The sequence below is a fragment of the Salvelinus sp. IW2-2015 genome, linkage group LG28, assembly GCF_002910315.2.
Source record: "Salvelinus sp. IW2-2015 linkage group LG28, ASM291031v2, whole genome shotgun sequence".
Taxonomy (NCBI): Eukaryota; Metazoa; Chordata; class Actinopteri; order Salmoniformes; family Salmonidae; genus Salvelinus; species Salvelinus sp. IW2-2015.
The window spans coordinates 15,473,187-15,486,564 of record NC_036868.1 but is presented as its reverse complement, the minus strand read 5'-3'; the positions used below and the strand labels follow the sequence as shown (position 1 = coordinate 15,486,564).

The window sequence follows — 13,378 nt, the reverse complement described above, 5'->3', positions numbered from 1 at the left end:
AACACAATGTTCCGAAAAATAATTGAACTTTTTGTTAATAAAAAAATGCTGTCAATAAAATGTAAAAAACATTGATTGTGTAAATGACTTGCGTGTTCTGCCGGCCATAGCAAACATGTCAAAGCACTCTGAAACAGGATGAAATGTGTTTAATTTGAATGTTGTTGATTAAAATAAGATAACTTAGTTCTACTGCGTCACAGAAATGTGTGATTACTTACCATCTGTACAAATGTGTTGCAGATTACCTTCTTCTCACCCCTGTGTGAGGAATAAGAAGGATGCATCACAATTGATACAAGGAGACGCTTCAGGTCGGTCAACTGTGAATTAAAACCCAGCCAAAATACAACTGAGAAGTATGAAGTTATGCTTACCATTCCTCTCAGATTTTGTAGACATAACATAACTGATCAGTTTAGGCAATGGCAATTTTTGTTGAGCTGGGAGAAAATGCCATGGCCTTGACAAATCTAATTTTATTAGTCACATGTGCCGAATACAACAGGTGTAGAGCTTACGGTGAAATGCTTACTTACGAGCCCCTAACCAACAATGCAGTTTAAAAAAAATATGGATAAGAATAAGAGTTAAAAGTAACAAGAAATTAAAGAGCAGCAGTAAAATAACAATAGCGAGACTACATACAGGGGGGTACCGACACAGAGTCAATGTGCGAGGGCACCGGTTAGAGTTATTAAAGTGACTATGCATAGATGATAACAGAGAGTAGCAGTGGTGTAAGGGGGGGAATACAAATTGTCTGGGTAGCCATTTGATTAGATGTTCAGTAGTCTTATGGCTTGGGGGTAAAAGCTGTTTAGAAGCCTCTTGGACCTAGACTTGGCGCTCCGGTACCACTTGCCGTGCAGTAGCAGAGAGAACATTCTATGACTAGGGTGGCTGGGGTCTTTTTTAGGGCCTTCCTCTGACACCACCTGGTATGGAGGTCCTGGATGGCAGGAAGCTTGGCCCCAGTGATGCACTGGGCCGTTCGCCCTACACTCTGTAGTGCTTTGCGGTCGGAGGCCGAGCAGTTGCCATACCGGGCAGTGATGCAACAAGTCAGGATGCTGTCGATGGTGCAGCAGTAGAACCTTTTGAGGATCTCAGGACCCATGCCACATCTTTTTAGTTTCCTGAGGGGGAATAGGCTTTGTCGTGCCCTCTTCACGACTGTCTTGGTGTGTTTGGATCATGTTAGTTTGTTGGTGATGTGGACACCAAGYAACTTGAAGCTCTCAACCTGCTCCACTGAAGCCCCATCGATGAGAATGGGGGCGTGCTCAGTCCCCTTTTCCTGTAGTCCACAATCATCTCCTTTGTCTTGAGACAACATAGCTCTTCTTTCCATACTGCAAGAAGATTGGGCTCCCGAGTGGCACAGCGGTCTAAGGCACTGCATCTCAGTGCTTGAGGCGTCACTACAGAAACCCTGGTTTGAATCCAGGCTGTATCACAACCGGCCGTGATTGGGAGTCCCATAGGGCGGCGCACAATTGGCCCAGCATCCCCCAAGTTTGGCCAGTGTAAATTGTAAATCAGAATTTGGCCAGGTTTGGCCAGTGTTCATTGTAAATAAGAATTTACAATTTACAAAGAATTAGTTAAATAAAATAAATATCACAACATTATCACTCGATCAGACACAGCTTCAGTTGAGTATTTCAGCGAAAAGCTTCCGGTATCAAACTGACCTGACACAAAGTGGTGTGTATGTAATTGATGCGAGTATAATATGTGATAGTCAAACTACAATGGTGGTGATAACTCACCTTAGAGTCCGCAGGCTTAGTAGAGAACTTATCCCTATACTCTCCTTGCTCATCGTACAGTAAGACCACTCTGTCCACAGTGCATACAGCAAATGTTATATTATTCGGTGCCCATATCATACAAGTCACTTTGGCAGCTCCCTCCTGTGGTAAATGGACCACAAGTTGGATAACATGTCAGTATACTTCACACGACGCTAGCTGTAGCCTCAGTGAACCCGGCACATACCGCACTGCTGAAGCTAGAAACATACTGTTAAGCATTTCGCTGCACCTGCTTTAACATCTTCCAATCTGTGTACGCGACAAACAAACTTTGATTTGACAGTGTTCTTCAATACGGTCTCTGGAGCCACACCAAAAAGCCTAACGTCGTTACACAGACACTGTCCCTGGGTCATCTGTGCAAATAAAATTTACATAAGTTAGCTACAAAAAAAAAGTAGTTAGCTAGCTAGTTAGCTAGCTACTAGACAGAGCTAGCTAGCAGCAAGCTAACGTTAGTCATCACAGCATTACGTACAGTAACGTTAGCTAACGTTAACTTTAGCTSTTAACTAGACCTGGTGGCTAATGTTAGCTAGTAACGGTCAAGTTTGCGGCCGTTAAAAAGTTATTCAGATGTTTTAGTTGCATGGTTAAAATCTAGAATAATCTGTGTAACTGCTGTAATGTGGAGTCGTTAGAAAATTAAATATAATCCCTAAATTCTTGCTGTTGACTTTAGCTAGACTGAGTGACAAGGGAGGCAGACATTTTGGTAAACATCCGTCCTCCCTGGTTACCGTTGTCTGGCACGTATGTGGGCGTGTTCAAATTTTACGTTTTTAATCTCACGTGCACAAGTACAGTGAAATGCCTTTCTTGCTAACTCCGTCCAAACCCAACATGCTGTAATCAATATTGCACACAAAAATAATATAAGGTAGAAGAAAAACACACGAGAAATAAGACAGGACGATAGTGGTTTACTTCTGGGCGCTACCCACTATAACTAGTGCTTTCATTTGTAAATCCGGGGGTCCGGGAACAAAACGCGAGGGGGGCTCCGAGGTACAGGAACGCATGAGACAAACATTTTTTTAATTTTTAAATACCCTTTATTGAAAAGCATTGAATGCATATCATCATCGCATTTGAGTAGTGGCATAGAGCAGGGGCACTTCCAGAAGGGACACAAATGGGACCACCATAGTCCCTGTGCCCAAGAACACTAAGGTGACCTGCCTAAATGACTACAGACCCGTATAGCACTCACATCCATAGTCATGAAGTGCTTTGAAAGGTTGGTAATGGCTCACATCAACACCATCATCCCAGAAACCCACTCCAATTTGCAAACCTCCCAAACAGATCCACAGATGATGCAATCTCTATTGCACTCCACACTGCCCTTTCCCACGTGGACAAAAGGAACACTTACGTGAGAATGCTATTCATTGACTACATCTCAGCGTTCAACACCATAGTACCCTCAAAGCTCATCAATAAGCTAAGGATCCTAGACTAAACACCTCCCTCTGCAACTGGATCCTGGACTTCCTGACGGGCCGCCCCCCAGGTGGTGTGGGTAGGTAGCAACACATCTGCAACGCTGATCCTCAACACTGGAGCTCCACAGGGGTGCGTGCTCAGTCCACTCCTGTACTCCCTGTTTCACCCACGACTGCATGGCCAGCACGACTCCAACACCATCATTAAGTTTGCAGATGACACAACAGCGGTAGGCCTGAATAACCGACAACGACGAGACAGCCTATAAGGAAGAGGTCGAGAGACCTGCAGGGTGGTGCCAGAATAACAACCTATCCCTCAACGTAACCAAGACTAAGGAGATGATGTGGACTACAGGAAAAAGAGGGACCGAGCACGCCCCCATTCTCATCAACGGGGCTGTAGTGGAGCAGGTGAGAGCTTCAAGTTCCTTGGTGTCCACATCATCAACAAAAACTAGAATGGTCAAACACAACCAAGACAGTCATGAAGATTGCACGACAAAGCCTATTCCCCCTCAGGAAACTAAAAAGATGTGGCATGGGTCCTGAGATCCTCAAAAGGTTCTACAGCTGCAACATCAAGAGCATCACTGCCTGGTACGGCAATTGCTCGGCCTCTGACCGCAAGGCACTACAGAGGGTAGTGTGTACTAGAGGTTGACCGATTATGATTTTTCAACGCCGATACCGATTATTGGAGGACAAAAAAAAGCAGATACCGATTAATCGGCCGATTTTATTAAAAAAATTAAAAGTTTTATATACACTGCTCAAAAAAAATAAAGGAACACTTAAACAACACAATGTAAACTCCAAGTCAATCACACTTCTGTGAAATCAAACTGTTCCACTTAGGAAAGCAACACTGATTGACAATAAATTTCACATGCTGTTGTTGCAAATGGAATAGACAAAAGGTGGAAATTATAGGCAATTAGCAAGACACCCCCAATAAAGGAATGGTTCTGCAGGTGGTGACCACGGACCACTTCTCAGTTCCTATGCTCCTGGCTGATGTTTTGGTCACTTTTGAATGCTGGCGGTGCTTTCACTCTAGTGGTAGCATGAGACGGAGTCTACAACCCACATAAGTGGCTCAGGTAGTGCAGTTCATCCAGGATGGCACATCAATGCGAGCTGTGGCAAAAAGGTTTGCTGTGTCTGTCAGCGTAGTGTCCAGAGCATGGAGCGCTACCAGGAGACAGCCAGTACATCAGGAGACGTGGAGAGAGGCCGTAGGAGGGCAAACAACCCAGCAGCAGGACCGCTACCTCCGCCTTTTGTGCAAGGAGTGCACTGCCAGAGCCCTGCAAAATGACCTCCAGCAGGTCATTTTATATCATATAAAATACACACACACACATTTTTGTAATAATGACAATTGCAACAATACTGAATGAACAATGAACACTTTTATTTTAACTTAATATAATACATAAATACACACACACACACACACACAGCTCTGAAGTCACAATGATACTGAAGAGTCTGCTTAGGAGACAAATACTCTCAACTGTTTGAATAAAAATAGAGTTTAAGTTACCTGTGGGATGAGTTGAAAACAAAAAACTGTCATTTCTATATGCAGGAAATCCTATTTTAATAATGGGCATGGTAAGAATTGACGACCAAAGTGCGAGTCATAATTCCCATGACACCTTCTAGCAAAATCTGAAAAGCGGTTCCTTCATTTATTCCATAGATATGTTTAGATTCACTTAAAATAAGGTCTGTGTTTCGTGTAGGCTTACACCACCTTGCCAATTTATTAACTGTGTAGATATCCATAGGACAAGGTAACTCTGATCAATATTGGCTAAATATAAGCGAAGATAAAAAAAATTGTAGAGTGGATTTATGAAAAGATGTTGACAAACGTTACCTTATTTCTAGTGAGATTTACACGGTATCAAAACGTCGAGGCGGTTAAGCCTGCACGAAATACAGACCTTATTTGAAGTAGATCAAGACATTCTCTATGAAGACATGAATTGGTAAAATAACGAAGGAACCCCTTTCAAGTTCAGCCGCAAGTTATTACAGGAATTTAAACGCGTCGACTATTTCTCTCTAAACCATATACCTTTGACTAATCCGGAAACTATCACCTCGAAAACAAAAACATTTATTCCGTTCCGTATTTTATCTAACGGGTGGCATCCATGAGTATAAATATTCATAATTACGTACAATTCTGGCAAATTAGTTCGCAAAGAGCCAGGCGGCCCAAAACTGTTGCATATACCCTGACTCTGCGTGAATGAACGCAAGAGAAATGACACAATTTCACCTGGTTAATATTGCTAACCTGGATTTCTTTTAGCTAAATATGCAGGTTTAAAAAATATATACTTGTGTATTGATTTTAAGAAAGGCATTGATGTTTATGGGTAAGTACACATTGGAGCAATGACAGTCATTGATTGATTGTTTTTTTATAAGATAAGTTTAATGCTAGCTAGCAATTTACCTTAGCTTACTGCATTCGCGGCACAGGCAGGCTCCTCGTGGAGTGCAATGTAATCAGTGTTAGAGCATTGGACTAGTTAACTGTAAGCATGCAAGATTGGATCCCCGAGCTGACAAGGTTTAAAATCTGTCAGAACGTCCTAGGCGTCATTGAAAAATAAGAATGTGTTCTTAACTGACTTGCCTAGTTAAATAAGATTAAATAAAGGTGTGTTAAAAAAAATAAAAAATAAATGGCAAATCGGCACCCAAAAATACCGATTTCCGATTGTTATGAAAACTTGAAATCGGCCCCGATTAATCGGCCATTCCGATTAATCGGTCGACCTCTAGTGTGTACGGCCAGTACATCACTGGGGCTAAGCTGCCTTGCCATCCAGGACCTCTACACCAGGCTGGTGTTCAAGGAAAAGCCCCTTAAAAAATTGTCAAAGACCCCAGCCACCCCAGTCATAGACTGTTCTCTCTACTACCGCATGGCAAGCGGTACCGAAGTGCCAAGTCTAGAACAAAAAGGCTTCAACAGTTTTTACCCCCAAGCCATAAGACTCCTGAACAGATATTTGCATTGTGTGCCCCCCCCCACCCCTCTTTTTACGCTGCTGCTATTACTCTCTGTTTATCATATATGCATAGTCACTTTAACTATACATTCATGTACATACTACCTAAATTGGGCCGACCAACAGGTGCTCCGGCACARTGGCTAACTGGGCTATCTGCATTGTATCCCGCCACCCACCAACCCCTTCTTTACGCTACTGCTACTCTCTGTTCATCATATATGCATAGTCACTTTAAACATATCTACATGTACATACTACCTCAATCAGCCTGACTAACCAGTGTCTGTATGTAACCTCGCTACTGTATATAGCCTGCCTTTTTACTGTTGTTTTATTTCTTTGCTTACCTATTGTTCACCTAACACCTTTTTTGCACTATTGGTTAGAGCCTGTAAGTAAGCATTTCACTGTAAGGTCTACACCTGTTGTATTCGGCGCATGTGACAAATAAACTTTGATTTTACTTTATTTTAAAGTTGATCAAATATTCTGGTAGCCTACAGCATACGGATTAGAGTCTTCTCTTTTCAGCAGCCATTTGCTTTCCAACCMGTTTCCCGCGATTGTATTTTAAATATTTCTAAACGCCTGTTTTGTCTGCATGCTGTTCACTGAGATTTGCTGACAGGGGTGCTGCAGCTCCTCCAGAACACTTCACGCGGATATGACTCTACGGAAAGAAATGAAGTACAACGCTGGAGAGATGAGGTGCAGGCTCATATCTACAGAATTGGAGCAGAGAGAGATCATATAAAAAGTGAATCTTGTTCTAGTTTTGTGCAGTGACGATTTTACCATGTACATCTTGGTGGGGCAAACAAACAAAAATTGGAGGGATGCATGCCAGCAAAGCAACAACACAGCACTAAACAATACATTACTTGCACTATAACGGTGACAAACGGTGCCCACAAACTGTTAGGGCCTACATAAAGCTGTCCCAACAGCAGTGTCCCAACCCAACAGCGGTCCCAACACCTTACTGCTACAGTTCATTCTGCCTCACTTACTGCCTTTCAAAAAACATCGCTGATATGGCTGACTTGCATAAACAAATGTGGTTTCTACTGACAATTGAGATGTACACACTATGACATAAGGGTGATGACAAGCGGATAAGAGGCAATCCGTAATTTCGATTATGACATTTAATGAGCGACAGAGCACTTTTGAAATGTATAGCGACAGAATTCAGAACATGGGCCGTTCTTACATATAAACAGACAATGAAAGCTCTTACAATATTCGATGAATATGTTTCTCTACAACAGGTTGTAGGCAAACAAGCACACACTGGCCACGAACAATGTGTTTACAATACCGCGTTGGTGAAAATAGACCAATTTTCAAAATAGACCAAGCACATGGGCTACTAACAGCTTACTACACAACATACACTTAGTATTACTTTAGCTAAAGTATAACGTTACATATCTCTCTGGCATCCTATATACATTTATGAAGCAGGATAAGACATTTATGGACTCACGTCGTGATGTGCTTAAACAGGAAAGTGGCGCGGTGGTCCTTCTTGGGCAAATTTTGTCATCAAAGAGAAAGATGCCGAATTTACAATTCCGAGTTGAATGACCGTTCAACACGTATTTTCCCAGTCGAAGCTCGTTTGTCCCGAGTTCTGAGTTGTCTTGAACTCACAGCTAGCCACTAATTCCTTCCCAAACCACTCATTGTTGAATTTGCGATTTCCAACTTGTTGTGTAATGTTTATGTCCAATAGCCGATGAGCACCGAGACGTTTATCTCTAATTTCTCTTCATATGACAAGGATTTGATTGTCGACTTGAGTCATGGTGACAACTGCTAGCTTGCCAGCTAAGATTTTGAAAGTACGATGTTGACATGATCAGTCCAATCAAAGTGTCACGTATACTCCCTCTCCGGCCTCTAGATCAAAACACACTCCCTGAACTTGCTTCCCGGCTCTCAGCGCACTCTTTACACAAAGCTACTGTAGATATAACGTAATTTGATGTCATTCTATCTGTGGCCAATGACCTTCTTGGATGGGCACTTCTAATATAACTCCCTGGCAGAACCCAAGGGTCAAAAATGTTCTAGCTCTAACCTTAGAATTGGAGATGACCTACTGTCCCACGAGTGACAGAAAACTGAGCCAATCAGGTGCAACGCTCTGTATTTTCTGCTGGCTAGCCCCATCACCACAGAAAGCACTGAGCTAGGCTGAAACACCTGCATTTCGGGGGTGCCTTACTCAAGAAAGCAAAAAAGAGACCATGTTTGTATGCTGCTTTAACTCAATTACACTTTTTTTTTTTTTTTTTTTTACATTGTTTGCAAACTAATATGTGACACGTATGAATGCCAAAATAACAAGCAAAACAGGCAAGCCACCACAATAATCATAAATAAATAAATAGAGGTTTTTTCCCCCCCCAAAAGTGTGGGGCTCAAAACATGTGGGGCCCCGCCACTGGTTCTGTGGGAGATACAGGCGCGCTTCTCACACAGCCACGGCCATGCGTTGGTCTCAAACAGCTTATACTGACCACGTTTACATACACACCGATATCCCGTTATTATTGTTTTTTGTTGTTGACATATGTTGTAACACATGTAAACATATCCCGTACTAACCCGAAAAGGCGTGGATCCCAGTTATGAGAAACACGGATAAAATGCCTGTGATATGCTGATTTTAGATGGGATAGGCTACTGTGGATTTTCGCGGTCTGCGCGGGCTCAGTGTCGCATATCTTTGGTGTATAAATATTGTATCATTTTACTGCAATAAACGCATAATTCTGCAGGAGTTAATAGTATAGGTTATTACGCAGCGTTACACGTGAGAGGTTATATGCCTACAACCAGTGTCCAGATTTCAGTTACTATTCCATTTAACCCATAGGAATTTAAATTAGGAATATTCTGTTTATTCATGCCTACAGGGATACTCTAGAGCGGGATATCAAAAGTGCATGTAAACAGCTTCTCCCGAATGAGACCTTAAGCAGGATATTAGCTACTATCCGGAATACTGGGCACATGTAAACGTGGTCAATGTTGAGCAAACCATATACCCGGGCCCAACCCGAATCGACTCTTATAATATCAGGCCCTGCTGAAAATCTACTTTCTCACGTTATGCTTTTTTTTTTAAAGAAGATGTATGAATGAACGTTGATCGCTTTTATTATCATTTTTACATTGCAAAAACTAAAACCTATTGTTCATGCCATGAGCGGTACCGGATCCGGACAAGTTGGATCCGGAACGAAACAGTTCAAAACAGTGAGGTGCTGGTGTTGTGCCAAAAATCTCCCCCCTGCCAAAATTCTACCTCCCTTCGCGTTGTTCATTGCTGCGACTTGCTTGCTACTGTAGTTGAGATTTCTGCTCTTCACTCCGTTGTCAGTTTAGCCTACATTTCACTGATCTTAGTAGCAGATAGCATTTTTGTCTGCAGTTTTCGGTTTGGCTATTTGTTTCAAGTGTATGTGGCGGTTCTAGCTTGTATGGCGCCCTGAGCAAACCCCGGCAAGATGCCGCCCTGGTCGGCTGCCCATGTCGCCCGTACCTATATTCTCTACTGATTTGTATTAGTCTATAAATAAATATCTCCCATGTCTTATTCGACTAGTATTTTTGAAAGTGCAAGGATACAAATTCAGCCATAGTTGTTCTGAAATGTTTATCGCTTGCCAGCATTTTACTCCCTCTATGTTTAATATAACACACATACATGAATTATTAATTTCGGTTGCCTATCCTGACGTGAAGTTTGTTCGATAGAAAGTATTTTACTCTGATGTGTGCCATAGAAAGTATTTGTCTCTAGCCATAAAATTAAAGAAATTAGAGGTGGGATTCTGGCAGGGGGGGATGATCTGGCTAAAATTCAATTAAGCACTGACTATAACCCACTACAGCAGAGTTTGCTCGGTGTTCGGGACTCCCAATAGGTGCACTTTTTTTGCCCCAACACTTCACAGTTGATTCAAATTATCAATGCTTGATGATTAGTTGATTATTTGAATCAGCTCAGTAGTGCTAGGGCAAAAACCGAAACGTGCTCCCCTTGGGGTCTCGAGGACCGAGTTTGGGAAACCCTGCACTAACTCCTAACACACGAAAATATCCGGAGCTCGGATTTGTGTTATTTTCAACATTTGGTTATAAAATATTTGTCAAACATAGCAAAGCTAATGTTATATATACCAAAACGCATCAAATGAAAAAACATATACCAGTGTTATCGAATTGCAAAAAAAAATCCCTGGAGATGCCGGGGATTGAACCCGGGGCCTCATACATGCAAAGCATGCGCTCTACCACTGAGCTACATCCCCTTTCATGCTTTATCGTGCAGATAAACCTGTAAACTACAGTTATGCCACTATACGAAATGAGTTACAAATGGTAAGTGCATATTTATTTGCCCGTCGACGGATTTATGGTCGTTAAATACGTTTTATTGAGGGTAAAAATCATTTTTGCTCTTTAGGCCAAGTATTTAGTTGCTACTAGGTCTACAAGGCTATACTATATAGTTCTCGGTAATGCTAGTGACTGCAGTAGCTACAACTATTACTAATGGTAGTAGTAGTAACGTTAATGAACAGTAATAGGGCTGTCATAGGCCTGCTAACATTAACCCCATCTAAAATGATCTCCATAACAAATGCCCACTGACTACTAGGTAACAGGTCAAACACCAACGTGACACAGCAGATATGAGAGAACAAAAATAAAACACTCATATGACAGCATATGACATTAGGAGAGGGGAGGGACATCTGAGTCTAATCAGAGAGAGGGACATGATGTTGCGAGACTTTGAATAAAAGGATCAACAAATTCATAGAGCGATTTGAAGATATCACCTAGGGACTTTTTAAAAGGGAAGAAAATATTGTAGTAAGAGGGTCAGCCCAGCAAATATGCACAACCAACTGATCCAGTGTTTCGAGGGCTTTCTGTTAAATTTGTGTTACATAAAGGAATTTTTGGAGCTCATTATTGGAGCAATCTTTTACCTGTTTGAGGCCCTTGTGCGTCTGTTCATCCAGCCACCCAGGAAGGACGTGGAAGGGGAAATAGTGTTGGTAACAGGGGCAGCCAATGGTATTGGCAAACTGATAGCCAAGGAGCTGGGTCGTCGTGGGGCTACCTTGGTCCTTTGGGACGTCGACTGGGAAGCTCTTGATGAGACAGCCAAGGAACTTCGCCAGATACTGGACATACGTGTCTATGCCTATGCTTGTGACTGCAGTCGACGGACTGAGGTGTATAAAGTTGCAGACATGGTAAGGTGGTTTGTTCTATGTTTGAATGAAAGCTGAGATAACTTTTAGGACAGTCAACTTTTTAAATGTGCACAATAATGTGTATAATAATGTGAACACTGTGTGTAATTGGTAATATCATGTTTAACAGGAGAAAAAAGTACCTTATCCACCAAGCACTGTGTGTGATTTGATGTACACTTTGACTCACCTGCTGATTCAACAGGTAAAGAGGGAGGTGGGGGATGTTTCCATCTTGGTGAATAATGCAGGAGTAGTGACAGGAAAGTACACCTTCACAGAGGCCCCAGACAACCTGGTGGACAGAACACTGAGGGTCAATGTCGCTGCTCACTTCTGGGTAATTGAGCTTGTAATTTGTGCGGAGGCAAACAAACTATTCAAGCATTATTTATGAGTTGATCTGTATCCTGTATGATGATCCATACATTTCTCTCTGACATGAATCTGTACAGACATACAAGGCTTTCCTCCCCGCTATGATGTCCAGGAACCATGGGCATCTTGTGTGTGTGGCCTGTCATGGAGGACTGTTTGCTATGAACGGATTAGCAGGTGGGTGAATCTTCATGTGGGTCATTTACACTATTTGGAGTGAGCCCCGCTACACAACAATATTAGCTTCTATCCGTAGTGTTACTCCACAGAATTTAATAATAATTTACTGTCATTGATATAACAGAAACATTTTTTGTTGACAGACTACTGTGCAAGCAAGTTTGCAGCTGTTGGATTTGCTGAATCCATTGCCTTAGAGATGCTTGTCCTCAAGAAGGAGGGGGTCAAAACTACTATAGTATGTCCTTACTTGATCAACACAACCATGTTTGGAGGATGTCAGACAAAGTAAGTTATCCCTATATGATTGCCCCCCCCAGGTAACTAAAACTGCCAATAATGATACTAGCGCAATTTCTATCTTTTCCCTTGTTGTTTAGGTGGCCGTCTTTTCTGCCCATCATGGACAAGAGGGATGCAGCAAAGATGATTGTGGATGCAATCCTGAGGGAGAAGATGTATTTACTGCTACCCTCCAGTCTATACTTCCTCATGGCATTAAAAAGGTAGACATTAGTTCCATACCTCAGTAGTCTTTTTTCATTTCCCCAAGGCCTTTTCTCTTGTATCAGAAGCTCAATGGTTTGTATCAGAAGCTCAAGGGATTGATACGCCACACCTAATGACACCTGTCGCAGAGGGAGAATGTAACGTTTTGAAGTCTCTACCACTGAGTTACTTTACAATATTCACCTTATTGATCTCAAGTGCATTTTCTTTTGTTTCAGCTTCWTGCCAGCCAAGTTGGGCATCATCTTGGTGAATTTCTTTGGAGGATTGGATTTAATGGATCGATTCAGGGGAGTCCCAGTGCCCATTCTGCCCTACAAAAAGCCTCTGCGCCAAAGATATGACAGCATTGGGGAACCACAGAATGCAATAGTCTATCACAACTAGCTAATATAAGAAGAAAACTTCTGCAGTATTGCATCTTTTAAGAGGACTTTGTAAAGGAGGTGTTGAATGGGGGTCAGGTAATTTGTCAAACAATCCATCATACATACAGATATTCATAAGTAAGTGAAGTGTACATTAGACTAGCCTACACACATTTCTTGAAATTATCATAGGCAGGCAGGCAATGGCACTGTATGCCAATAGCCTATTTTGAGAATGTTTATCAGAGCTAAATAAAAACATATCTTCACATTATTTCATGCTTTGATCTATTGTGTGAAGTGAATCAACAGAGCCAACTGACCAAACAGCACATCTTAATTGCCATG

The 13,378-nt window shown here is 42.0% G+C and overlaps 1 protein-coding gene, 1 long non-coding RNA gene and 1 other non-coding gene across 5 annotated transcripts; 1 reads left to right on the top strand and 2 right to left on the bottom strand.

Moving 5' to 3' along the window:
* Positions 1-88: 88 nt before the first annotated feature.
* On the bottom strand, positions 89-8,400 carry LOC112067869 (uncharacterized). Of its 3 annotated transcripts, XR_011474379.1 has the most exons (4): positions 2,050-2,545; positions 1,776-1,919; positions 222-261; positions 89-128 (listed from the first exon to the last, which is right to left on the bottom strand). It is a non-coding gene; the product is annotated as an uncharacterized lncRNA (long non-coding RNA). The 3 variants fall into 3 exon arrangements; XR_002893438.2 differs by lacking the exons at positions 1,776-1,919; positions 2,050-2,545 and adding an exon at positions 7,799-8,400; XR_011474378.1 differs by having other exon boundaries at positions 1,776-2,545.
* Positions 8,401-10,565: 2,165 nt separating this feature from the next.
* trnaa-ugc (transfer RNA alanine (anticodon UGC)) lies at positions 10,566-10,637 on the bottom strand. The gene has a single exon. It is a non-coding gene; the product is annotated as a tRNA-Ala (tRNA).
* Positions 10,638-11,071: 434 nt separating this feature from the next.
* Positions 11,072-13,304, top strand: si:dkey-221h15.4 (epidermal retinol dehydrogenase 2). The gene is made up of 6 exons (XM_023974322.1): positions 11,072-11,594; positions 11,800-11,934; positions 12,050-12,149; positions 12,296-12,440; positions 12,533-12,658; positions 12,881-13,304. Exons 1-6 carry the CDS (start codon positions 11,229-11,231, stop codon positions 13,047-13,049), a joined length of 1,041 nt encoding a protein of 346 aa, XP_023830090.1. The 5' UTR covers positions 11,072-11,228; the 3' UTR covers positions 13,050-13,304.
* Positions 13,305-13,378: the final 74 nt, after the last annotated feature.